Source organism: Trichoderma camerunense (genome assembly GCF_050948025.1).
Source record: "Trichoderma camerunense strain CBS 138272 chromosome Unknown V8C40scaffold_7, whole genome shotgun sequence".
Lineage (NCBI taxonomy): Eukaryota > Fungi > Ascomycota > Sordariomycetes > Hypocreales > Hypocreaceae > Trichoderma > Trichoderma camerunense.
The window spans coordinates 1,005,754-1,032,115 of NW_028145363.1; the positions used below are offsets into that span (position 1 = coordinate 1,005,754).

The window sequence follows — 26,362 nt, forward strand, 5'->3', positions numbered from 1 at the left end:
GTTGAGGTATAAAGGTCACCCTCGCAAGTTAACGTAACCCACAGTCTGGTTGCTATTCGTTAATTCATGCATGGGTCAGGCATAATCGACACTCGATTGGGCGCCGAAATAATCTCCATCTGAGCACTGCGGGGTTACCCGCAGAGCCTCGCATCATCCCAGAGATAGTCAGCAGTATCGTTGTGAGCAAAGCTTCCACGCGGCTCTACGTTGGCCAGAATCAGACCAAACCGTCATCATGTCTGGCTTAGAGGTTCTGGGGGCCATCACGGGTGTGTTGGGCGTGTTACCAGTTGCTGTGGACACACTCAAAACTTATAAAAACATCATATCGTCAATACGGAACGCGGCACGCGATCTGGCAAGCTTGATTCGCGATTTAGAGACAGAGCAAGTCCGCTTGCAGACAACCTGTGAAGTGCTCCTCGAAGGAATCGCGCCATTCTCCATGATAGACGATATGACTAAAGACCCTTTTGGTGCCACTTGGGAGAAATACAGTCACCTATTGCGCCTACGGCTTTGGGAATCAGAAAGGGAATTTAAAAACTATACTCTAGACATGCGCGCCGCAGCCATGGGATTGAGGGAAAAGCTGTGTATATATGGTGACGGTAGTGTAAGTGCATGTCGAGCCTAACTTCATCTTACAAGCTAACTTGGCATTTTCAATATTTGCCAGTCCAGACCGAAAGATAAGATCTCTATCATCAGAGAACTCAAAAAGGGAGCATCATTCACGTTGAATAAGAAGGATTACATCGACATTGTATCGCGGATCAAGAGAGGAAACCTGGCCTTATCTGAACTTGCCAGTAAAAGCCGGGGACTCGAGCCAACCAGACAAAAACGGTCCCAGACTCGACTAATTAGACTCATTCGAGGGCTTTCCAACGGGATTTTCAACGCCATTCGCAATGCTACAACATGTGCTTGCGTTGCACCACATCGAGTGTGTCTTGAACTCGCGCCAAGGGATGCAATTTTGATCCCCAGCGACGTCGATGATGTCGTTGCGCAAAGCCTCAAGTTTCACGTTGCCTTCGGCTCTGATATTAGTATTGGGAACAAAGACACAGAAGAAGCCTACAGTCTTGTAAAAGGGCAATTGATGAACCGTTGGAACAACATCTACTTTCGATTAGGAAGTTTTGAGTGTAACAAAACACCGACTCTCTCTCCTTCGTCAAGCACCATTACAGCAAGCACCATTGCAGTGCCCCCAACACCACCAAAATCGCCAAGGTTTGTATCATGGCACCGCAACGATAAATCTCCAGGGAAAATAGATGTACAAGCGACGATCTCTCCAGTGAATGCGTCCTCCCAGCAGGTAACAGACCTCTGCCGGATGTTCATTGGAAAAAACAAGCAGCCATTCCTGGATTGCTTTGGTTACATAGCAGATACTCCCCGGACCTTTGGCATATACCCTCCAACTCTATATCTGGGCGGCTGTGCAATATTGACGCTTCGGGAGCTATTAGAAGGGAAGCAGTCAAAGGTTGCTCGATTCGACTATCCGGAAAGACTCAAGGTATCACACGCAATCGCAGTCAATACTCTCCATCTTCACAGCACTCAGTGGGTTGAAGAAAGCCTCACTCTCGACAATGTCATCTTCTTCTTGCCCAACAGTGGCGACGATGCGTATAACCTCGATAGTGTATCCATGGCTCGCCCATTTGTGGTCAGAAATCTCTTGACTCCGTACAACAAGCAAAACACTTCTTCAAACACATCGCGGCCAGTCAACCTAGCAGTTTTCTCTCTTGGAGCTCTACTCGTCCAAGTGATGATTGGGAGGGTGGAAAGCGCCCTAGAAATGGTGGGGGTGATGGACGTCCGCACGGTTCTCTCCAAGCGAGATGCTGGGAAGCGACTGTTTGACCAACTTCTGGAGAGCGGAGGTGCCAACTATAAATCGGCCGTGGAATGGTGCTTTGACAGCGTGCTTCACGTGGCTGGCTTGCAGAATGATAAGTGCTGCCAACAGTTTTTCCAGGAGGTGGTGTCGAGACTTGAAGAAGACGTTCAGCTTCTTTCTGAGAATTAATTTTATATAACTTGGCTAATAGGACTGGCTGTCGCAGTGTACATAGACAAGATACACTGTTGAAATGGGAGCAGTTATTCGGTCACCCAAGTTTGTTATCCAGCATCCCATGTCTTACATAAAAGCTATACAGACTAAAAAATAATCTCAGATACTAGAGTAAAACTGCAATAGCAGCAGATACGAGAAGAATATATTTATAATAGTAGACACTAGAAGAAAGTAGCGATAGTAGCAGAAAGTAGTTATAGTAGCAGAAAGGTGGCTTCTATTCTTATTCCTTTTACATCCTATTCTAATACTTGAATTCTACGCAGTCGCTAGGGTGTTGGATAACGAATTTGGGATGCTGGATAATATTTCCCTTTGAAATATATATGAGTCGCAAGTCTTTTGACGATGCTTTATACGATCGGGCATTAACTCTTTGGTAACACCTGTACTAGGAAGTATTCCATAAAGCCTCAAAGCTGTCTAATTACATGTAATGGGACTCTCATTATTTCCCATTATTGAAAACTTTCTATCTCATATTCGTTGAAGTTGTAGAAAGGAATTGATGAAGCTCGGGCGAGCAAAACTACCCTATATAAGGGAGGTTGCTTTCTCTTTCACACTGAGAGAAATAAAAGAATCAGACAAATTATTTGCCTTGGTGATTTCTAGCTGCGCACACTAAATCAAATAAATTCCTTGGCCGTTCAGTTCAGAGGTGCGCCTCCTAGTTGTCCATAAAACAACCAGCCAAGAGGAGAGATCAGCAGCATCAATACCGAAGTTGTCCAGGATTTAGCCTACAATAACAAACGCCAGGGGGCAAGTAGCACAACTTTTTTTAAATCTACCGCGAAACTCACCTCTTCTACAATATACAGAAAACTCCGGCGTCCTGCGTACGAGCAATTGAAGGCAGCGGGAGTAACATACAACGGTCCGCCCGTCCGATCCCGTACCGACAGTCCCGAACCCGATGTCGGACACAGAGTCCGGCGTCCGGTCCGGAGCTCCCAGAAGTATTGAACTACAGGTGAAAACTTCGATAAATTTCGACAGACATCCGGAGATGTGGAATTATTGCCTCGACTCCATTCACCAGGCCATCAGGCCGCCATTCTTCAATAACGGACGGTCGCCTTGACTAATGGGTTGCACCGTCGCAGAGCACCTGGCGATATCCACTCGTCCATGGCCAGGCGTCTTTTCGCCTTCTCCCAGCCTTGGCCTCGGAGGGCGTCTTTGGTCCTGTTTAACTAATAAAGGGCGGAAAACCCGCCGCTTCAGCTATTGTCCGCCTAACCAACTGCCTCGGCTAGCATATTTCCGCGCTCGTTAGTTCGTCATTCGTATTTGTGGTTCTGTTCTAGAATCAGGCACTCGTAGCAGCTAGTGAGGAGAGAGAAAAAACGAGTTGTTTGTTCGTATCGGCTGAGGTTCAGCTCAGCTCAGCCGACCTTTCCCACTCGGTACTCTCACCAGACCCAGACCCGTCATTAACTCACGGACGTGCACCACCGAACAAACGGCTGAAGTCTCCAGTTTTCCATGCCGAGCCCATCAGACGGCACCAAGTTGGACCGACTAGGATTGTGTCTCTGAGCCACGCGCTGGTTGACTCGTTACCTTGCTTGTTTGGGTAAGAAGCTGATTGCAGATGTAGCCGAGGGCGGCTAACTCGATGAAGCATCTTCATCCAGCCAAGAAATCGCCCAATACTTGTGGTGTTGACGAGTTGTTTGCCCTTGTTTGCCCAGGTGATTAAGGGCAGGCAAATGCACTCCCGCAGGACCATCTGGTATGCACAGCGCGAATTTGGCTGTTCTGAGACGAGCTTCGGGTGTGTCAAACCAACGCCAGATGAGCAGGGCTGCGGCCGCGTACTTCCGGTGGAGGAGACTTGGACGCCATCCCGCTCGTTCCCCGGCTTCCCGGGTGTCGGCGCTTGCAAGTCTGCTTACAACCTGGTCGACTGGTAGTTGGCCTAGCTCTGGCACGGAGCAGTACCCACTGGCAGGCGCAGGAAGCACTCCGTACTGTAAGTTTCACCGGTAATAATGGAGTCCTTCTGTCCATTTTGTCTTGAAAGGACAGGAGACCTGCATGCTCCGTATGCTTCTCTGGGGACCACGTCGTCCTTGCTTCATTCGTCCATCAGTCCGTAGCTGCTCGGAATATGGTCCCAAAATCCTCCTCGTCGCCGAGCTCTCCCAAGCGCCGTGCACTGCTGACATCGGTCGGTCCAGCCCTATCGCAATATTACTGGTATACGATCTTGTATCTTGGCAACGCCGGTCTGTCTTTGTCGGATCACTATCTTCCTTCAGGGGCCTGCGGCGGCTGCTGAGCTCCGTTCACGCTAATGCCTCGCTGAAAAGGAGAGAGGGGCTAGAGGAATAGAGCATATTCCTGACGGCTCCTCCAGAGAAAACTAGAGGTCATCCTTGTCCTCCATATACATACTCCCCTAGCTATCACTACCCTTGTCGTTTTCATGCTTTAGCGGGGTGGCTGCTGCGCCGGCGAGGAATAAAGGAAACAGGGGGTGAAAGGGGTACACACTTGCGCCAAGTACGAGGAGGACCAACACTCCACATGCACGTCGTACAAGGTGGTGGTGGTATTTGCGAGGGGCACCAGGTACAGTATACTGCGAGTTCCGTATCACATTGACTGCATGTGATCGGTACGATAAAATGTGACGGTATGTTGCTCACGATGTCAGAGACGAATGCTGCCGTCTCGCCCGGTATTATCCTCATTTCTTCTTCGCGTAGCCGAGCCTGAGCTTCCCAGAAGCATCGCTAACGAATCTTTACCCTTCATGAGTATGGAGCACATCGTGGCGCTCGTAGCCTCAGATCCTCGCGTGGCATGGCCTACCCCCTGTCTTGGGTCTCTTAGTACGTGGGGATTCTGTACACCAGAAAGTTTCGTATCTGGGCGTCAGGTCTTCGTGTTCGCGCCACCATGCGAAGTCTACCTGTACAACCTTAATCAGCGTAAGAAACGTTATTGATGGTCCAAAGTCTACTCCCCAGGTTGGCCTTGATCCAGCATCTGATTGATGCGAGTCGACGTAAGACCTGCATTCGTATCTGGTGTGTGCTCTGTTAGTGTTGTTTAAAATTATATCCAATCAATGTCCCGACAGTTTGGTACAGAGCCACGACAATTCTGTAGGGATTCCGCAGTGCTTACCTACGAAAGCTTGCTCTCATGAATTTCCCTTAGACCAAGCACAGGACTTGTGCTGACGCTTGATTCCCAATAGAGCCTGGTGTATATTTCTCTGCAAGGGCGACGTTATGTGGATTGAGAAATAGTTGGTATTTTGAGTGTCAAATCGCGTCACTATGCGTCAACCCTTTCTTTGATCCCACCAGAGCAGCTAGCTTGTGTGGTAGATCTTACTTGTAACCATACCATACCTTGGCGAAATAGGTTCATTTAAGGCTGCAGCCGGTGAATGTTCATTGTCAGCCCAATTGGTGCTAACTAATGATCCATCTCTCCTAACCTTTATACCATGCATATTTGTCTGCTTATCTTGGCACTCGTGGTCTCTTTTCTTCTTCAGTTTTGGCTCCCCTTGGTAGCCTGATGAAAATTCCTGCTGTAAAGTCGAGTCAAACTTCAGGGGAGGTGGTAAGCCGGTTGTTTGTTGGATCTGGCTTCAGAAATGACCAATTAGCACGCATGGTTGATGACTTTGGAAGGGCATAGAATGTACTTTGATACCGCAGATTCATAGAGCTCTGCTCTGTTTGATCCCATAGTCATCATCTCTGAATCTACCGTCTTTGTTGCACGACATGATTTTGCATTGTTCCGAGCCAACAAGTTAGGAGGAGTAGGTTCTCCCAGCATTAATGGAACAAGTGTATGGAAAGAGCGATATGAACTGGGGCGAAATCAGTAATGACGTTTATGTTCTGAAGGAACCAAAAAAATGAACTAGCCTCACACAGAGGGATGCCTCATAGTACTGAATCAACCGGGTCTTTCTGTGAAGGAGGTTGAGTTGGTGTCCCACTGCGGCTGTATCCAATGTTGCTTGCCCGTTTCTGCGAATGCGCCAATTTGCGTATAGTGTTGGCCAGCTTTTTAACAACGCCATATCAAGTGTAGAGGCGGTAGGGATAACCTGCCGAATGGAGGCTGAAAGGTCGGCCGAAGCTGTCCATCTGGCCTTTGTAAAGGTAACGTTTGGGGTAGCAGTTTGTCGGAAGCCGATCTCCGTTCCGTAATCGCATAAGATCAGCCAGAGCTGCCAAAGGACCGGCCAGTATTTTGTGCTCTGTATTTTAACATCGTTTCCTAGGAGGATTCACCTGATCTATATGCTGATCAATATGTACGTTAGCAAGGTTCCATGATACGCGCGCGGCATACTGACTGGGCTATGTGTGTATATCCAATGGAGGCATACCTAGGTACCCAATGCTGTTCAGATGCCGTTACTGTAGTATTAGCAGATGTTGAAAAGCTCTGGAATTCCAGCCCATTGCTCTCTCGAAACCGGCTTTTTGGTTCTTTTGCGGCTGCGTTTGTGTCCTAGGTATGAAGCTATCAAAATCGGTTTACCGTACCTTCCCATTCGACTTATCGGGCTCTCTACGAAGTACTTGTATCAGTAACACCTTCTGTCAAATCGATAGCAGCATTTCCTTCCGCCAACTCCTCCAAGCTATTCTAATATCCATCTTCCCCTCTACACCATTAAAACACACGCATCCTCCCTCGTTAACTGCAATGCTGGCACGCGTCTATTTGCTTGCTACTTTCTCCCACTTCACAGCTCATCTCTGAATGGCTTGCATATTTCATTATTGTGACCTATCTCAAAAAGAAATTACATGGATCTTTCGATATTGGTGGATCGTCGTAGTGGCGCCTTCACAACCCCAGATGCTAGGAACGCCATTCCGTCTTTCGCCTTGGCTTCTGACAGTGGCGCTGGGTTTCCGAAGCCTCTCAACACTAATGGAGGGGCCTGTTCAGGGTTCAGCGCGGCAGGATGCAAACCACTCCACTCGGAATCATGGTGCCCGTGACAGACCAGGGAGAGATCCTTCTGCGATGCAGACGCGTCCATCGAGGGTGGTTTGGCCCAATCAACGTACATACTTGGACTCCCGGGATGAGCTTCAGCATCCGAAATGCTACTCTACAGGTACAAGCATACCAACTTTCCCCTCAGCCAGAGAGTGGCCGTCCAACCGCGTCAGTCCATCTTGACTGCTGACAAGGAAGTCGGAGCTAGCGATACTGACCCCTGCACCATCCCTTGCAACCGCAACAACCTTGTTTAACGCCATGCAGAATGGGTGGAATTTGCGCCACGATGAGGTCCCGTCGACAGCCGAATCTCCATTGCAGACGGTGGCGATGAGAAAGGGTCTAAAGCTCCGCGCGGATGCAGTACTCCTTGGCTAAGATGCCTGGACCGTGATAGTTGCAGACAAGTCTTGCCGGAAGTGCTGGGTAGTGGGGTTTATTGCCCATTGACTGGACAAGTCCGGCCCCAGCCTGTGTTGCACTGTCTACTCCGTACGGACAACCATTTTCAAACGGATGGATACTGAAAGGCCATTGCCGATGGAGGATGCGATGTACTCGTATTATCATGTTCCGACAGAGCCGAACTCCGAGAGAAATTTCCAGCCGACCATCACGCGGCAAATCCTCCTAACGTCGCCCGTTTTTGCACGGCTTCAGCTCTTTTTCGCGCTATTGTGGACTCGTCTATTTTCTCAGTAAAACTTCGCCATCCACCAGCGTTAAACCTCATTGGTGTCTAAGCACACACCTATCAGAAGACCAGCTTTTTCAGAAGAATGGGGAAAGCTGCATTGACAGTCTGAAGGAAATATGGCGCACAAGAGCTTTACTTTTGCTTCGAGTCATATGGTTGCTAACGAAACAATCGTCCACAAGTTTGATAATCGACTGTTTTACTATGGAATCATAAGCGGCCTCGATAATGAGGGCCATGGTATCATCTTCTTCTAGAGATTTGAGGCGGGCAAAGCCAGCTATCAGCAGAACCGGACAAGAGCTTCACCTATCTACGAAGTTTTCTGAGTGTGGTATACAATCTACAGGCTCGATGACTGTCAACTGGAAACGCTTCAAACCTGCTCTCGAGTGCTGAGTGAGAATTGCGATGTGTTTCAACAGCCTAGCTGGATAGTACGCGAGTCATTCATGGTCGACATCCGCCTTGGTGTCAAATCCCTTGGAGCCAATCAACTACCTGGATAATACTGCGAGAAGATCGCGTAGACAAAGCACGTCTCCAATATATCACCCTAATCTATCCGCGGATGTTGGATGAGGCATCGTGTGTGCGACCACTACCAGGCGCCAATTTAGAGGCGCCGGCAGCCGACAACCACACGCGGAGGTGGGGATGCGGCGCAGGTGGTGATTCCTGAAATACGGAACAGTGACCTGGTAGAACTCGCGGAGGATTTGCCTGGCGAAGCCTCCACTTTGGGTTCTCGCTAACAGCACACGATGTTTTGAGTTATGTCAGCGTGGTGTCCTGGATGTCTTCTCATTACGAGCAGTAATCTGTACCCGAAATTGTCTTACCGAGATGTTGGGGTATGTTGGAAGTATGGAGCAAAGAGCCTCGAACCACTGGCATGACATGAAAGCCACTATTGAACAATAATACTCCATACTCTATACGGAGTACAAAGGTCAGGGCAAGTGGGAAGACGTGGAGATGGTTGTCATGGACAGACTGGGGCGGTCCATGGAGCAGATCATTCTGGGCCATGCTAATTGGGCGCATGGCCTCGATAGCTGAATGCGCTAACTCGGATGTCTGGCAGGGATGTCGAGCCTCTGCAGACGGCAATGAAAAGGGTTTTGACAAAGCACAACCTTTGAAACCTGACAGAGGCCGAGCAGGGAGAAGGGGGAAGCATTACTCCGTACAAGTCTTCAGAGATGCAACCATATCGTCGGATCTCAGACTATGAATTCTGGCAAAAAAAGGTCATACCGGCTGATCAACAAGCCATATATACCTGTGCCGACATCCAAACGCCAAGTCAAGGATATGCGTGCTTGTACAGTACCTAGGCGGCACGGAAGCTGTCTCTGAAAGAGCACCACCCCAGACACTGGGTCGGCATGGCTGAGCCTTTCCATGATGGCTGCGGCTGGCGCTGGGAATCAGGCCCGGGTTGCCACGGGGCCATGGACCGGGGGAGTGGGGTCTGAGAGGGGTGGATGGATTGTCAGCCCGTGCGCGCGCGCTCTCACCAGTGTGTAGACTCTGCCGTGGGCACCAGAATCAATCTGTCAAGATCTTACCTTTGCTTATTCCCTGGCTTGCTTTGATACGTCCAGGCGAGAGGACGTAAGCAAATGGGTCAAGCTAAACTTTTGTGTTCGAATATTCTGTACCAAGTGTGAGTAATCCGAACAGAGTTCAGGTACTGCTACTACGGTGGTGCTTCATACAAAGGGTTCTGACAATGGGGTACATGTCCGGTGGCCCCGGCAAAGGAGAAGAAGTCTTTTGTTAGTGGCAGTCATTTGTCTGCCCGCACCACCACCAACACATGACGTGATACTCACAGCGCCTGGAATAACAATGGCATGGGGGCACTCCTTACTGGCAGGTAATGGGCTGGCATGTCTACCCAACAAGAATCTTCACCCATCTGAACGGTGGTGGGACCCCTAACGATGTCCCAAGTTCACATGGGTTAGCTAATGCGCGGCCGTTGCCAAGTTTTGACTGCTAGCTGTCAAATTCTTGTTAGCTGGCTCGATGGCAAGTGTTGGGGTAGGGAAGGGGATTCAGCTTTGTGACCCAGTCTGTACCAGGCTCGATACTGGACATCTCCTACAAAGCAGCACGCGCTCACTTCCTGGACGGAATGGACGGGTCTGCTCGCCACAGAGGACGCGGTTATATCGATACGCCCAAAGATAGAGAGGGCTCATTTAGCGAACGGTATGGCTAAAGGGAAACGGGTCCGCTAAGCGCAACTGATGCAGAGCAGGAACAGATCCTAGTTTGCAGTGTGGATACGTGGCGGCGTCTGCCTCCTGTAGTGAATAACGGGGGAGCAGGGAGGTAGATGCTGCTCTGCAACTCTCGTCAAGTACATGGAGGCGCTGTCCACGATCTAGGCGTCTAAGTGAGAATAATCTACGATCAAAGTACGAGTACTCCATACGGCAGTGGCACTACCGGCTACTCTGCCTCGATGCAGAAATGACTCGCCACGGCGTTCCAGGACAGCCAATGTAATGTTTTTGAGCATCAAATCTGGCAGGTGGTTGACCAGGGGCGACATTTGGCTGCAACGACAAGCTGCAGAAGCTGGTTATGGAGTTAGCAGTCCAGGCTGTCAAGCAAGAAGCGTCGCACAACAGGGGATTCCATCGATTGGGGCCGCAGTCCTGTATGTCGGCGAACGAGCTGGCTGCTCCGTACCGTAAGGGTTAATGCAGGAGGCAATTGTCCCCGTTTTTGTGTGATTGCAAGTCGCCCGTTTGGGTGTGAGGAATTCCACTCCTGCAGGTGTCCGGTGTTTGTCATACAGAGCACGTCGAGTTCAGCTCCATCAGAGGCATCTACCCATGACTCGATGAGGAAAGAAGAAGAGACACAGGCCTCGCCGGTAAGCTTCTGCGGCTAGCATATCACCTGAAATTTAAAAGACGTGCTAAAATCCCGAAGAGCATACCTCGTACCAGTCTATTCGTCTGTACCAGCCCATGAGGCCTTTTTAGGGGTCCCTTACCCCATGCTTTGGCTTTTCAGCTCCCCATCAAAAGATGTACGGACATGACTAAGAAAAGGTGCGGCTTGCGGTTATACCTTGTACGCGGCACGCCATGATGGAGCATCTCAGCAATCTACTGCTAAAACCTGCTACCACTGCTACTACTACCGCTTGTAGCGCTATATTGACGCTCAAGTGAGGGTCTGTCATGTCCTCTCACATGTGCTCGTACTTGTACTAATGGAATAATATGGAGTAGTTGGACAGGCAGTACAGTGCCTCTCTATTCTGATACCTTGGCACTCAGCACTCAGCATTAACCAAGCTTCAATTGTGGGCTCGAGAGTTCTAGACCATCTACTAAGGTTGCTTAGAGTTCTCCAACTGGTCATCGATTTAGTTTCATCGACGCAGACACGACTTTCCAATTAATGACATTCCATCAAGGGTGCGGCGAGAGGCAACGAGAGTGAGGGCATGCGTATCAAGGAAGCGGTCATCTGTCTCTGCCGCATGACGCAAAACGCATGGTAATCTGGCGACGCAATATGCGGATGCATGTGTGAGCAGCAAAGGAGGAGAGGGACGACAATGCCACGGCCAAGTACAAGGAAGTACTGTACTGCAGTACGGGAGTCATTGGAGCTAGGACCAGGTACTCCGAACTGGGGGAGGCGAAAACGGGAGATGCATAAAAATCGGAGCATTTACCTGGCCTCGGAGTAGGGGGTGCTTGTGAGCAGGCATTAGGCTTGGGACTGAATACCTGACCATGTAGGTATTGTTCCCATCCAGAGCCGCAAAGGGTATGGAGTGCGTCTGCGCTTCTGGCCTGATTGACTCTTGTGCTAGCTGAAGCATGCTTTCTCCTTTCCTGATTTGTCTTTGTCTCTCACATCACTTGCGTTGTGTTCCCAAGGGATATACGAGTACAGATGGAACAATACAGTCGGCTCTCTGCCATGAATCACGATCGACCGGGCAGCTAAAAGGGAGGGGGGTATGACTTGGACACATCCTTATCAGACTTGCAGGTACGGAGGCGCATCATGCATATGCATGTACGCAGGCTGGAGAAACTTCCCCTTGGCGCTTTGAGGGAACATGAAAGGAGGAGGGGGGGCAAGAGGTGAGCTACTCGGTACTAGCAGGTTGTTGGATGAGATGGTGGTGGAGGAGGAGGAAGAGATGAGGAGGATAAAGCTTGAGGTGTGAGTGGATATATAAGATGAAGTACCGTGGTTGTAAGTGACGGGTACTCCGCACTGCGTACCGGCAGAGGTGAGATGCGTGCCTTTGCTGTGGGATTTCGAGATTGATTTTGCTGGGGATTGTATTGTCTTGGTATTATCTTGGAGACATGTTTCAAGGGCCTTTTTGAGCGTGTCGTGTCTGAAGAGGAGAGAATGTGCTGCTCTTGACTCTCGACTGGTGCCCTCGGCTTTGTAGGGCGTGTCTCAAAGGCAAGTACCTGTGCGTACAGCTGCGCGGTGGTCTCTGCGTGCTCTGCGTGTGGCACTGCCTTGTTTCCGCTGTCTTGTACGGGCCAAGTACAAGCACTCGGGACCGGGCAAGACATTTTCTCGGAAGGCTCGCAATGCGTATGCGTGTCAGTGTGGGAATCTCCTTCGCGCTGGGCTCGATTCTCCACACAGCAGCATGTCTTAGCAGAGGTCTAATGGCCACAGGTACTGCATACTCGGAGACGCTACGCCGCTGCGCCCTGAGGCCAAAGTATCATATACGACACAGGACGAAGGTCGCGTCCTTGTAGATGCGCCGTACCGCACACTAACGCATTGGCCAAGGCAGAAGAGCGCTCGCGGCTGAGAAAACGGTGCATGTCCGAGCTGCCAGGCGGCATCCGGAAGAGCCAGGACGGCACCGTGTTAGATTGAGGAGAAGCGCGCACGGAGTACCCCGCGTACGTAAGCCCCTGCATGCGGAAGTACGGCGAACCGTGAAGATGGGCATAGGTACCTTGGCGCCGATGCTCCGTGTGGGATTGTCTTTGTTGTTCGCCAACGCCCGTCCGAAACATTCCATTCCCACACCCATGACGCTTTCAGGGATTGGATCCGAGGCCAGGACCGTTTTTGTCTCTGAGCCACGCAAAAGGATAGGCGATTTACACATGATTCAAGAGCGGCCGTTTATTACGAATCTGTGCTTCTACGGTCCAACGGCAGCAAGGCCACCAAGGTACGAGTACGGTGCAGTCAGTTCAGTACGGCGGGCATTTTACGAGAGGCACGCTTTTTGCTTCAAGCTGACAAACTGGAATAAATACGACAGGATGCTACTTACCTGCTTCGTACAATACTAAGGCAATGGCACTACTGTGCTGTACATGTACGAGGCCTCGTAGCTTTGCAAGCCCTTCCCGCTGCGTGCCAGCCCGGCCAAGGTGCGGTCCTGGCCAGCCATTCGCCGGAAAGGTTTATTCCTGTTGTTCTCTCACACTGGCCATCCACACGCCCCCCTACCCACCTGTCGGCACTCCCCTGCAGCAGCTGCAGCAGCTAGCAGCTTGTGACTTTTGAGCAACCCCAGAGAGAGAGAGAGAGAGAGAGAAGGAGAGAAGGAGAAGGAGTCAGTCAATGGGCTGTGGGAAGAGAGGAGAGGTGCTGGGGGTTGTGCTGGGGCTGGCGATGGTGATGATGACGATGTTACTATTGTTGAGCACCGTTCAGTACGGACAGAGGGAGGATGATGATGATGGGAAAAGCAACGCTCAACATACAATCGTCTACGGTATGGTACGGTATACCGCCGCAGTACCTCGACAGCACCGGATCCCTGGCTTCTCAATTCTTGCTCTGCCTGCATCTCCACCTTCTTTCTCCTCTCCTCTCTGCGGACTAGCACAAGTACAGACTCAGACTCCACCCCCTAGCGACGAGCTGGCGACTTGATCCATGGCTCCGCTTCAGCCCTCCAATCTATGAAAGCGCTAGCCATACAGCTCTCGAACCCGAATGACGGTAGTGCTACCTCGCACCCACACCGGCCCACGACCAGGATCGGGACAAGGCATCAGGTCCCGTCCAAAGCACAAGCACAAGCAGCGCGTGGCTCAGCGACAAGATACCCAAGTCCCAACGCCTGGGGCTGCTAAAAACCCAGCCTTGGGGCGCTAGGGAGGAGGGAAAAAAACAGAGTTGAGCAGATGGGGAGAAGGCAAACCGTCTTGTAGCGATAACACACTTGTGGGCAGCTTGCGCCAAACAGATTGCTCAGAGCGACGCCAACGACGACGCCGGCCGGAACCACAGGGAAACCTTATTGACTGTGTATTGAGGGAATCTCGGGACGCCAAAAGTACATCCATCAAAAAGCAGCCGCAGTCCCCCCTTCGGCTCACTCCGAGCCCTTTCATCTGGTCTTTTTTTCCCCATCAGCTTGCGTGCAGCTCGACGACCCCAACTCAAACGCGGCATCCTTGTCTGCAAAAACTCAACTCTCAACACGAAAAAAAGAGTAAAAGACACAAAGGTTGAAAAAAAAAATTCCAATAAAAAAGCAAACGAAAAAAAGATAAGACACCAAGACGAAAAAAAAAAGCCAAAGACAAGGACGAGAAAGAATACCCCCGATAAACCACCTTTTTGGGCCAACCTTATTTCTGGAGGGCTTTCATCTAGGAATATTAAGGCTTCCGTGGCACTTGGACCTTCTTCTCTCTTTTTCCTTGTCTCCCTCTTTTTTTTTTCCTACCACATCCAGGCGTATACAAAAGTCTTACATACGCCCCCCTCGCTTCCTGTGCCGTTCCCGGAAATCGTCTTTCAACCACCTGCTTGTTGTCTCTGGTTACGGATCAAGATTCGACGCCACTCCACCTCAAAAAGCCTTTTTCTTTCCAACGGTAGCAGCGAGCCCGGCCTTTTTGGACGCTTCCATCTACAATCTCAGCGCTCGTATATAAGCAACTCGCTCCCAGGCTTCTTTCCCTTGCGGCATCTCTCCGAACTCGTCGTCTCGTTCTATTGCCCCCCCTTCGTCAACTGCAATAGAAGAGCAAGTCTGAGACGCCGTATCACTAAAAACGGCTAAAACATCAGCCCAGCACATCCGCCACTCCCGTCTTCGTTGGGCATTCCAGCCAACCATCGTCTGCTGGCGTTGAGGCGCTGCCACTCGCTGCACCCGCTAAGCGCTGCACTCGCCTACCGCGGTCGCCTGCCTGTAGAGGGTAGAGGTACTCGTGCTCAGTCGCCGCAACCTTGTATGTCATCTGCTGCTCAACTTCATCCATCACCTTCTTCCCATCTTATCCTACAGCCTTGTCAGAGGAACGGCACTTGCCCTCTGATCGACGCCGAGTAACTTGTCTCGGGGCTGCTGTGTATTACCTTGTCTTGGCGCATAGCTCTTGCATGATCATCATCTCGACAAGCCTCAACCCACCTCCCAGAAACACTTCTACTCGAGAAGCCTCGTGCTGTTACTTGACGCGCTCATTGCCGAATAGAACAAGAGTATCTGTCTAACCTTTGAGCAACCAACAGCCAGTTGTGTCGACGATTCGAGCAGCGTCGACTCGATCAACACCTTTTCAAAGCCAGTGCCATGGAATCGGTTCATCAACCGTCGTCAAGTTTTTCGTCCCGACGACCGGCAACTGGCGCTTTGCCTACCTTTTCTCTCCCCCCGCCACAGTCAGAGGTTCCAAGTATGGATAACTACTCTTCCCGACCTCGTTCTTTCTATAGCGTCAAGAACATCGATCTAACCCCCCCGTCTTCAGGAGCCAGCGAAGGCCTGAGCCCAGGTTTGTCGAGTGTCCACACAAGCAGTTCGCAAGGTTCTCAAGCCCCAAACACCATGCAGCAATATACATACAACGCCGGCCACGTCCACGGAAATTGGCCAACACCCGGCAACCCCTCTTACGGCGTCAACTCAGCTACGGGCCAGCAAGCCGCTCCGATGCAGACCGCTGGCGGACCGTCATATACCGTTAATGCGGCCAACGGAACCCAGCATCCTCTGGGAACGGCAGCCTACGCCCCGCGATCCCTCTATCCCCAGCCCTACGGCACTCAGCGAAGTCCCCAGTCCCCCACAGCCCCAGGGGAAGCGTCCTATGAGCATCATCCCTTTCAGTCTTCCAATGGCCAGGAAAGCCACTCTAGTTTACCGTCAGGGAGCATCACACAAGCGCCGTCCATGTCCAATGCTCCAGCCCATGCTGAGCCGTACGGGCACAGTCGATCTTCTATCAGCGGACCCAGCTATGGCTCTTCGTCGACTGCCCAGCCCCAGCCTGGCTTCTCCTACGCAACCCAGCACTCGCCGAGCAGCCACTCGCCCACGGGAGCGGCACCGCTTCCAAGGGGTTTGGGCCAGCACCCACTCCCGTCCATGGCGCCCCCCGGCCCCTATCGCTCCTATCAGACTTACCAGGCACCGATGTCAACAATGGGCGGGCCCGTCATGTCCAACATTCACCAGCCTGGCAGCTCACTCTCGATGATACCCGGAATAGTTCCTGGAGGGTACGGGGGGGGCCCGGCCATGATGTACCCACACGCACAACCACAGGCACAGCCTGAACGGCCATTTAAGTGTGATCAATGCGTTCAATCGTTTAGCCGTAATCACGATTTGAAACGTCACAAGCGCATTCACCTTGCCGTCAAGCCATTCCCGTGTACTTATTGTGCCAAGAGCTTTTCACGAAAGGACGCTCTAAAGGTATGTAGTTGCTATTTTGTTTCTGTTCTCTCCGTGGTTGTTGACAATTTGCTGCAGAGACACCGATTGGTCAAGGGCTGCGAAAACAAGAGCCACGAGACTTCTGCCGAGAACCCCAGTGCTTCAGACGAAGGAGTCCAGCGAAATGGAGAGGCCGGTTAAGCCGCGACGTTCCGGGGAACCGACCGGGCGACAGGACCGGGATTTGCTCCGGATGAGGCGAGCAGCTTGTAAACTACTAGTATACGCACAAGAGCACCTTGCAACGGCAAGCGAATGCAGGAGATCAGCATGTGGTTGGTTTTGATACCCAATGGAAAAGGGGAGGGGCTCAAAGATATGGAGATGCAAAGCCCCTCTCAGACGAGGTAAAACATGCATCGGTCTTACAAAAGGGAAACCAAAAAAATTCACACAAGACACCCCGGACGAGAAGGTTGTCGCATTTGTTCCATGGATTTTGGGGGAGTTTTGTTTTGTTCCGGTGTAGTTTTTCACCCTGATCTTTTTTCTTTTAATCCTTCTTTAGTATCTTTTTTTTTTTTTTCCTTTTTCTCTCATCCCTCTTCTGCTTCATATCAGGCGTTTAAAGAGGGAGGGGCCAGGGTTTACTCTATTACAGAGCAAGGATGGCCAGGCAGGGTTATAGGGAGTGTATAGTCTACGGGATATCGGGTTTAAACAAGGTTCTGGACAAGTCAAGTCAAAGTCAAGAGCATACGGTATGGATGCAAATGGAGTTTTACGGATTTGATGCAGAGTCAGCAACAGTAATAAAACCATCTGTCATGGGTACGCTTGTTTCCAGTGGTTGCAGTGACAAGGGGGCACGTTTCATCTGCCAGATGCTGGCTCCAAGGAGCGTTCGGCAGATGGATGGGCTCTTGTAGGGCAGAGGAAGGAAAATACGGGAAGATGCCGGAAAATAATGATCCATGTTGACTACTATGAGCAGGCAAGGCAGACTGACAGACAATAGCAACTACAGGTAACGCAAGGTAAATGACAAACAACTGTACGGGAATAGAACAAGGCAGAAGCTCAGCCGCCAAACCGAAAAGAGAGCGGCTGAAGGCGCTTCGGAAGCGAAATGAGCAAAATGACAACCTGACAAACATCACCTCGTCACACTCGCTCCCACACACTGAGACGAAGGAGCCTACAAAATGACGACGGCTGCCGAGCGAAGCAGCTGAAAAGGGGACGAGAACGAGAATGCATGTAATCGGTCTCGGTCAAGTCCATTAGTTTGTACATGATTCGCGGGGCGAAGGGGGGCTTAGAGAGACTTGGTTCAAAACTCAAGCCAGCTCTTAAACCTGAACGGGTTGCTAGTACAAGAGCAGGAACTCTCTTTTATGTATTTATGATTTTTATGATTTGATGGCTTTTTAGGAAACTTGTGATTTGCTGCTTCGGCTGGGCCGGTGTGGGTGTGAATTCTCCGCCCTGGGGGCTGAAAAAAAGGAAAGAGTAAGGGAAGAAAGGCTGAGAGGCGCTGTTTTGAGCTTGACTTGACGTGGCGTTTTTTCCCCTTCTCTTTAAGGTGTCTTATGCTGTAAAAAAGGTTTTGGGGTGGTACATAGCCTACGAAAGTACAGGAGAGGAAGAGAGGAAGCTGACGCATTTGTAGGTGAGATTTGGGGGTTTCTGAGGATGTTGAGTGTGTGTGTGTATGTAATGTATATGAGTCGGTGGGATGGTCTTGAGTGGTTTATTGCTCTTATTGTTTAGTTTACTTGAATGGGTTTTTTTGTTGAGGCGAAGTTGTCTTTTAATTGGGGATTATTAGGGGGGGCGAAGGAGGAGGATCGATGAGAGAGGATGAGTGAGAGAATAAGAGACAGAGAGAGTGCAGCTGAGTGGCAAAAGATTTCGGGGAATTTTTTGGTTGAGGAGGTGTGGCTCGGCTCGATCTTTTCGTCCGTCTTTTATTATTCTTTTATTTTATCTTTGTTGTTTTGTCTTATTGTGTGCGTGTGTCTCTATGTATGTATTATGTGTTGAGTGTTGAGTTTTTTTTATTTTCTTCCTTCACCAGAGAAACGGAGAGGAGAAATAAGACATGCATTGCATTACGTGCTACTCCATCCAAGTTGCCCCATGTGCCACGACTCTTTGCGTCGAATGTGTCATGAGTGTGTCTATATTTTGCTCTTTAAGGCCCCCATGTAGAAAGTACGCGCATGTTGCTGCATTTGGTCATTTTCAGAGACCAAAAAAAGTCGATATCATGAAGCAGCTAATGCACCTCGTCCTCACCGGTCGAACAGGGTTCTTCTTCCCAACACCCAGGATCAAAAGACACTCCTTCAGCTCTCATAGGCTACGTAGAGTCGTTTTTCCTTTCATTATCGTCGAATAAAAGAGCCTTGTCAGAGTAGCCGCATCCCGACTTTGTTCAGCTGTTTACTTGTCTTCCTAAATCTCGGAGCTTCCTTGTGTGCCTTTTTATTTTTTCGTGCATAGCTCCGATGTGCAACCACCACCTGCTTTGTGAGAGCCCAGCTTAGTCTCAAAAGAGAGAAGGGTTGTATGGCTGCGTCGAGGGATATTGGCTGCTGTGTTGCCCACGATGTTTTGTGAGCAAAAGAAAACAAAATGTCCTATAGTTATCGAAACTGTCCTGCTCCTTGTTCAGAGTGTGGGATTGAAACCGGGATTGAGCTTGTCTATGTTATGAGGCTTTTTTTATAAATAAAAGGAGATCCACCTCGTCACCGAGAATCCTCAATAACGTCTTTTTTTTTTCTCCCCCATGTTCTGCTGTATCATCCCGTGTGACACACGCACACGCCCCAGAAGCCGCGTGCTGATCCCTTTTCCCTTTGACACACGCCCCCTATTGTCTTGCTTTTTTTTTTCAGGTGTGGGATCCAATCACGAGGAGAAAGAAGACAAGAAAGAAAAAGAAAAAACACGCCTCCCCCCTGTCCTCTAAACTATTCAGTTTTCTATCATATTTTTATACTCGCTTGCTCCGAGAGGGAGGACGTCAAAATAGGGCTTCGGACTGGGTATTTTTGGAGAGGGGATCCGGTAAAAGAGGCATGCTGCATATCGGCAATGTCTGGAAGGGTACGGGCGGGAGATGCGAGGGTTCGGGCAGATACGTGCCGCGGATGGCTGCATTTGGGTGCATGGATGATGACGCTCGCGTTTGTAGTGTAGTGGTAGATTTTGGGAGAAGGTCATCAATACTTGCAATTGGTATTGCTAATACAGTTAATGTTAGATGGTACTGTATAATGTTTGTTGATACTCGCAAAATGAAGTAATCAAATGCTGCAGTATCGTAGGTGGTTACTCTAATATGAAACTGAGCCTTGTAGATACTCGGCATCACAAGGCAGCACGCCCATCCATTTATTAACTCGGGCTACAAATAACACTGAAAGAAAGAATGGGCATCCAATAGAATAGTACCGCATATATATAGCCGCTTGTGATGATGGAGCAAATCATCACTGTCGCACAACCTCGACAAACCCTGCAAGCCATACATTGCTTTTACGATGGGCGGCACATGGCATATGATCAAGCGGACATCGGCCGATTTAGAAAGATGGAACATGTTTGGAAATATCGCTGTGGAGGCTCAAGAATGATATCCGCTTATCCTACATCTCCTTCCATCCTCCATTTGCACCTGTGGCCCCTGGGTAAAAAGCTCCTCACTAACATCATGCATCCATTGCCCGTGAATTCACAATGACCACCACCATTATCTCCCAAGAGTAATCATGGAATCATTGGGATAATGCGGCGTTTTTTTCTCACTCGACGCAGCAGAGAACTCCATACTCCGTCGGAGGTGTTGAATACTCCAAAGGCGACCTATTTCCAATGACGAGCCTCTTCCAATATAACACCGCCTCTTCAAGTCTATCCATGAATTCTAAAGACTTTGAGCCCCGAAGATCCCAATGAGTCCTATCGGACACTGGTAGATAGCGCTCCCGATAGCCAAAAATTTTGCCAGGATCTTCAGCAAACTCATGCCGTTTTTCCTCCTTGGGACGAGGCACTCTGTCAATCAGCCAAAAATGCTGGGCTCCGGATCTGGCGCATGCGCGGAAAATGATGCCGTCCATCGTTCTCCGCTTGTGGTATCGATCTCCGGGTGCTCTCTCTGGGTAAAAATTGGCCCATGACTTGTGGTAGAGCAAAGCAAAGTTGAAGGAGCCCATCTGGATGAAGGGGGGCATCCTTCGCGAATGCGAGACCCAGTGCAGGATATTCCTCAAGTCCCTGCTTTCGAAACATATCACGTCTCTGTCCGAGGCATATGTCAACGTCAATTCTCGTTGTCCATTTCTGAAGTGACCAGTCAATATATGTATCTGCGGGTCATCTCGGACAAGAGGCCCTATTGCTCGCTCGCTCGCTCGCTTCCTGTCCACCGACCGGATTACTGCACGGGCCTCCACATTGGTCAACCAGAGGATATCTTCTATCGAGCGTATCGAACGGCGGTTATCCAGCTCGGTGACTAACAGGGGTGTGTTGTCTCTGGCATTGGGATTGATATAAGCTACCTGGCCGGGTCTCAAGGGCTTCTGACGTCTCCAAGTGCCGAGGAAGAGGACTTTGCGTATGTGAGGAGGCTGGAGCGCAATCTTCTAGATCATCTCCCGCACGTCGAAAGGCAGCTGAGCGAAGAGGTGGAACGTGTCGCCCAGCTGTCCGACGAGGGTCTCCATGCTGGGGAGCTGTGGTAAAGAGATGTTGAAATTAATATCCGAAAAGAAATTTTGTGAGGGTTGAATCTGTGTCCAACAGACTGAGTGCAGATACCTGAGAAAGACAACAACATAGACAGGCGTAAGAATAACCTGCCAACAGGTCGAAATCACTTGCCTCAATATCCTTGCATCGCGAACTATTGCTGCAAGTATGGCTCAGCCAATAGGCTTACAAGGCGATGGCCACTCTTTCCAACCCACTCCGACGATCCGCGACGGTGGGGATGCCGAAGCTTAGTGGCGAGTGATGTTGCGAAGAATCGAACCTTAATAATCAAGACGGGACATAGTTTAAATCGCTAGCTCTAAACTAAATCTTGACATGGTTTTGGTTGGAGAGCCAACGGCGTAGAGGATTTGAGGAAGAAGGAAGAAGAAAGAAGCAGCAGACTTGGAGTCTGAGCGTACGGGTAATCAAGATAGCTACCATACTTATCACCACGTGAATGCAAACAACATGGAAGTTTTCACGCCTGTTATTACATGACTTTATACGTGTATCTAGTGCCTCTATGGCTTTTTTAAACTTGCCTGAGATGGAGTGTGGCATCCTGTCAATGGAGACTCATGCTCGTGGACGCCACCTATCAATACAAGAGATCTCTCGGGAATTATACGGCGAAAACAGACTTCATTTCCATTATAACAGCTAATAGAGCAAGTACTCTTTATCTTTATTTTTATACTAGGTACCTGATATCGTAGGATGCCAGATCATTGCACAGTCTTCACTCCTTCAATTCGGATTCTACTCATGCTGCATCGTTGTAATGACCACATTCCTATCATCTATGCTGTAAATTCCACATAATAATTACCAGATATCTCACTTAATCCAACTTATAATTCAGGTTAACATGGGCAGTTGAATATGCCAGTAACAGCCTAACTTCACCGGCGGCGATGGTACGGTCGTTGAGTAAATGCATCTACGAATAAGCACTGATACACATGCAAGATCCATTACCTTTATTCTGTCAAATTTCACATCTAACTTGTTTCATCTTGGTAGTTTTCACACATTGCACCATTTATGCATGCTTCAGTTGGTATGTAGTTTGTAGACGGATAATATACGAGATTGCCTTACTGAGCCTTGGCCCAGAGCCTAGCTGGTGGGAAGGATTCCTGAGAATACCTTTGCTATGGCAGCCAGTTTCCTCTCTAGCATAGTCTTGATTAGGTCTTCCATCTTCAACAAGCACAGCTCAGAGGATCTCCGCCGTCATTTTGTCGGCTCAGCTTCATACATGTTTTCTTCACAGACTATTCTTGAGCCTCATCACACACCAACTCTTCTTTCATCATCTGAATAGGTTTCCAGGCCCCATAGGTTCGCGTGTCTCAATTTTCTAGTTATGCTATCGTGTCCGCAGCCTGAATACATGGGGGAAAATTGCTGCGCTTCTCCGAGTTGTCAATATGTTATCCAAAGGGTGTGATTGCTCCTCATGGACGCGCGTCAAAGTGCGAAAAGTGACCCATTTACGATATGGCCAAGCCCATGACGTCTCTCCATATGATTCGCGACAGATCTATTCACAATGAGCTTCGCCGCGTTTGGATTCGGGCCTTCAGTGCTCAGGGGGTCAGGGGGTGCAAGCAGTGGATGAGAGAGTACCGTGACGCCTTGTTTGAGAGAATTATCGCTGCCGAAGGCCAACCAACCAATTAACATAACAAAGCGTCTTTGCTTCTACAGCTTTGATGTCATGGGCGATCTTGCCTTCGGGAAGTCATTGCACATTCCGGAAACATCTCGGAACCATTGGGCCATTGATCTGTTGAGTGTTGGGATTTTGCCTCTGGCTTTGCAATTACCCGTATGGTTGTTACGATTTGGTATGAGTATTCCCATATTATCTAGAGATCGGTGGAAGTTTATCGGACTTTGTCGGGATAGTTTACAGAGTCGAATCAAGTGTGAGTCAGACGTCTCTTATATCATGTCGACCCTGTTTGACTCATTGAGGGGGGGGGAGGGGGAGGGACCAAGTCAGGAGTAGACAGATTCATTGATTGGCGATTACCAGCCCATAATGGGCGCAGGGAGGTGAGTTTATGTGCAATAAGCATGACAAGTAAAGAAACAAGCCTGACAAGACGCCAGCCACACAAGTGCAAGCTTGGCTTCCATCTTTGTACTGTCTGACGCATCTCGAGCTTCTGAATGTGATAATTAACGACTCCATCCCCCAATTTGACGACCATATACTGACTCACACCTCCTGAATGTGTTATGATTGGTGGCGTTCATGTTCCTGGAAGCATTTCAGTGGTGTGTCCGCAGTATGCACTTAGAAAGAGTAAGCCATCTATGGCGCTGCAAATAACGCGGGCAGTTTTGCACTGTCTGCTTCATAGCAATACCTGCTCATTCCTGTGACTACATATGGAGCCGTTATTCGAAAGTATATTCCTTTGTTCTAGAACGCTGGCACCAATCTCTGGCCGTGATCAAAGACAAGGATGCGTTTGCCCCATCCTCAACAGATCAGCCACACCTTTGGCTGCACCAAAGTATGACGTGCCGGTTAACCGTTTCCTCCATCCGCTCGTATGGTTGTATCGGGAAGCGCCGGGTTCTCACGGACATCTATCAGTTGGTTGCAAAGCTCGTTTGGACGTTGGATACTGCCTTGGATCCAGGGGAGGACGTGGCTACTTTTGAAAGGGATGCTACTGATGCTTTTATGATGACTTATGGCGAGCTGAGATCAACGTTCAAGCTCAGTGAAATTCTCTAGAGATTATGTGGTGGTAATGACAATGATATTCAAGCAATGGAGTGGTAAGGCAGCGTATAAGTTGACTGGCCAATATCCCGTATCATTTCAACCGGCTGACAAGTATAAGAGTCGGTTGTAATTACCGTTTGTAGATTATTATGTAAAGTATTACACATGTGTATAATGTGGATAAACGAATGAGAGTATGAAGGAGAAAGATGCGTGCATGTCTGAGGGGAGTGTCAGCTCAACAAGAGAATAATATCGCAAACATGCTCATCAACGCACTAGCAGATGACATTTTATCAACGAAAACAGCGATGAAAATTTGACTCAAACCCAAGAACACGAGCCTGATGATGTCCAATTAGAGCAGACAACACCAGAGAGTGAAATTTACAAAAGAACATCAATCCAAAATAAGAGAGTTATTGCGCGGCTCGTATTAGAAACCGTATTATGTCTTGATGGCTGGAGTTTATGGACGACGTACGGTCGGGGTATTCGCGTGTACTCTTCCCCTCCATTGGAGGTACCGGTACCTTGTCAAAGGACCCAATCAGCAACCCCACAGCGCAAACCCCCACCCTGTCAAAACACCTGCGTCCATTTGCGCACGAAAATCGCAAACAACCGGCCGGAAACGAGACAAGAAGCTGGACATTGATCGTGAGCGAGTTTTTTAGTCATGGAACAGGGTGAAACAGGCCATGGGCGACGCTATTTCGGGACCAATTGGAGTAGCTGCTGGTGGTGGTTCATTGAAGAATAGCGTGGTCCGTTCAGGGAATCTGGTTCTTCATGGCGAGTAAATAAATAACTTGGAGCTGCTCTTTGTTCCATTGCCAGATCTCTCTTTTTAGGTATTATCTCTCGATGCAAGGCTGATTTTCAATAATTACACAACAAGCTATCAGTTATCCAAGCTACATTGAAAATCATTTACTCGGTCTGTTTGCTTCGAATCGCCCGCATCTTGGCCTCGGTCTTTTCTCATTCCGCCCTCCACCCAACCTCAACTCGTCTTTAAATAGAGCTAGCACACAAACCCATAAGCGGGTCTCTTTTCTCAGTCAGCGGGCATTCCATTGCTTCAACACTACATAAAGGAGGAGTCGCGGCTACATTGCCATCTTGTCACTTCTCTCGAGTTGCACAGGCGAACCGACATACAAACGACTTCCAGGTCACACAATTTGCTTGCCACTGGACATAACAACTTGCTTATAGACCAACCTACGGAACACATAAAAGACGGTGTAGGACTAGAATCTTTTCAAGAGACTCTTGTCTTTCTCTTCTTACGCATTACCATCTTGTCATTCCGCAACAAGCTTTCTATCAGCAAAACAACTCCCAACGACAATCATCATGTCTGGCATGGATATGGATATGGGCGGCATGGACATGGGCGATTCATCGAGCGGCTCCAACTCCACCACCATGACGATGCTCATGGCCATGGTCTTCCAAACCGACATCCACACGCCCCTCTACGCAAACTCGTGGACGCCCAGCCAGGCCGGCACCTACGCCGGCACCTGTATCTTCCTCATCGCCCTCACCGTCATCGCCCGCCTGCTGGTGGCCTTTAGGATTCGTCAAGAGCGCATCTGGTCCGACAAGGACGCCCAGCGGCGCTACGTCGTCGTCAATGGCAAGGAGCCTGTTTCGGAGCGCCTCTCGAGAGACCCCGATGCCAAGAGCATGAACATGATGCTCTCGGAGAATGGCGTCGAGGAGAAGGTCTTTGTCGTGCAGAAGAGGCACTCTTCAGTTCAGCCATGGCGATTCAGCGTTGATCCCGTCCGAGCTGCCATGGACACTGTCATTGTTGGTGTTGGATACCTCCTGTGAGTCTCTACTATCCCTTTGTTTACCTATATATACAACAAGAGGCTGACCATGATGCTTCTTTTCTAGCATGTTGGCTGTCATGACCATGAATGTCGGATATTTCATGTCTGTCCTTGGTGGAACATTCCTGGGGAGCCTCCTCGTCGGCCGCTATTGCCCCCTTCCCTCCCACTAAATGCCAACGGCGTCGCAAAGCATATCACAGCATAAACACCTGGCATCCACGGCATTTCATCTGTGTTTACAAAATTTCATATTTCATTGGTATTTACGGCGATACGAGAACGGCATTACTTGGCGGTTAGAGATAATTTGATTCCCCTGTTTTAGAGCTGGCGTTTTGGTGTTTAGGCATTGGACGGACATATGGCGGGTCACGGTGGAAGGAAAAGGACAAGCTGGCGAGTGAAAGGATACATGAGCATAGTTGACAGCGTTGGGTCATCACGCATGGCACATCATGGAGGAGGAACTCCAAAGGAATATACAACGATGGATCGAATCTTCAAGCAATTATGCCTT

At 49.6% G+C, this 26,362-nt stretch overlaps 7 protein-coding genes across 7 annotated transcripts; 5 read left to right on the forward strand and 2 right to left on the reverse strand.

Moving 5' to 3' along the window:
* The first annotated feature begins 137 nt into the window (after nucleotides 1-137).
* Nucleotides 138-2,472, forward strand: V8C40DRAFT_242864 (uncharacterized protein). The gene is made up of 2 exons (XM_083215298.1): nucleotides 138-619; nucleotides 683-2,472. Exons 1-2 carry the CDS (start codon nucleotides 239-241, stop codon nucleotides 2,054-2,056), a joined length of 1,755 nt encoding a protein of 584 aa, XP_083074275.1. The 5' UTR covers nucleotides 138-238; the 3' UTR covers nucleotides 2,057-2,472.
* Nucleotides 2,473-9,397: 6,925 nt separating this feature from the next.
* V8C40DRAFT_242881 (uncharacterized protein) lies at nucleotides 9,398-9,759 on the forward strand (the record flags this gene model as incomplete). The annotated part of the gene is made up of 2 exons (XM_083215299.1): nucleotides 9,398-9,480; nucleotides 9,578-9,759. Exons 1-2 carry the CDS (start codon nucleotides 9,437-9,439, stop codon nucleotides 9,756-9,758), a joined length of 225 nt encoding a protein of 74 aa, XP_083074276.1. The 5' UTR covers nucleotides 9,398-9,436.
* A 4,859-nt stretch (nucleotides 9,760-14,618) lies between these two features.
* Nucleotides 14,619-14,916, reverse strand: V8C40DRAFT_242889 (uncharacterized protein). Its single transcript, XM_083215300.1, has one exon. It carries the CDS (start codon nucleotides 14,881-14,883, stop codon nucleotides 14,713-14,715), a length of 171 nt encoding a protein of 56 aa, XP_083074277.1. The 5' UTR covers nucleotides 14,884-14,916; the 3' UTR covers nucleotides 14,619-14,712.
* Nucleotides 14,917-15,486: 570 nt separating this feature from the next.
* V8C40DRAFT_264974 (C2H2-type zinc finger protein) lies at nucleotides 15,487-16,671 on the forward strand (the record flags this gene model as incomplete). The annotated part of the gene is made up of 2 exons (XM_083219594.1): nucleotides 15,487-16,509; nucleotides 16,567-16,671. The coding sequence occupies 2 exons, from the start codon at nucleotides 15,487-15,489 to the stop codon at nucleotides 16,669-16,671; spliced, it is 1,128 nt and encodes a 375-aa protein (XP_083074278.1).
* Nucleotides 16,672-18,482: 1,811 nt separating this feature from the next.
* Nucleotides 18,483-19,140, forward strand: V8C40DRAFT_242891 (uncharacterized protein). Its single transcript, XM_083215301.1, has one exon. The coding sequence runs from the start codon at nucleotides 18,575-18,577 to the stop codon at nucleotides 18,872-18,874; it is 300 nt and encodes a 99-aa protein (XP_083074279.1). The 5' UTR covers nucleotides 18,483-18,574; the 3' UTR covers nucleotides 18,875-19,140.
* Nucleotides 19,141-20,285: 1,145 nt separating this feature from the next.
* V8C40DRAFT_264975 (uncharacterized protein) lies at nucleotides 20,286-21,212 on the reverse strand (the record flags this gene model as incomplete). Its single annotated transcript, XM_083219595.1, has 2 exons — nucleotides 20,286-21,068; nucleotides 21,150-21,212. 2 exons carry the CDS (start codon nucleotides 21,210-21,212, stop codon nucleotides 20,286-20,288), a joined length of 846 nt encoding a protein of 281 aa, XP_083074280.1.
* Nucleotides 21,213-25,020: 3,808 nt separating this feature from the next.
* On the forward strand, nucleotides 25,021-26,111 carry V8C40DRAFT_206045 (Ctr copper transporter family-domain-containing protein). The gene is made up of 2 exons (XM_083212046.1): nucleotides 25,021-25,836; nucleotides 25,907-26,111. Exons 1-2 carry the CDS (start codon nucleotides 25,355-25,357, stop codon nucleotides 26,013-26,015), a joined length of 591 nt encoding a protein of 196 aa, XP_083074281.1. The 5' UTR covers nucleotides 25,021-25,354; the 3' UTR covers nucleotides 26,016-26,111.
* Nucleotides 26,112-26,362: the final 251 nt, after the last annotated feature.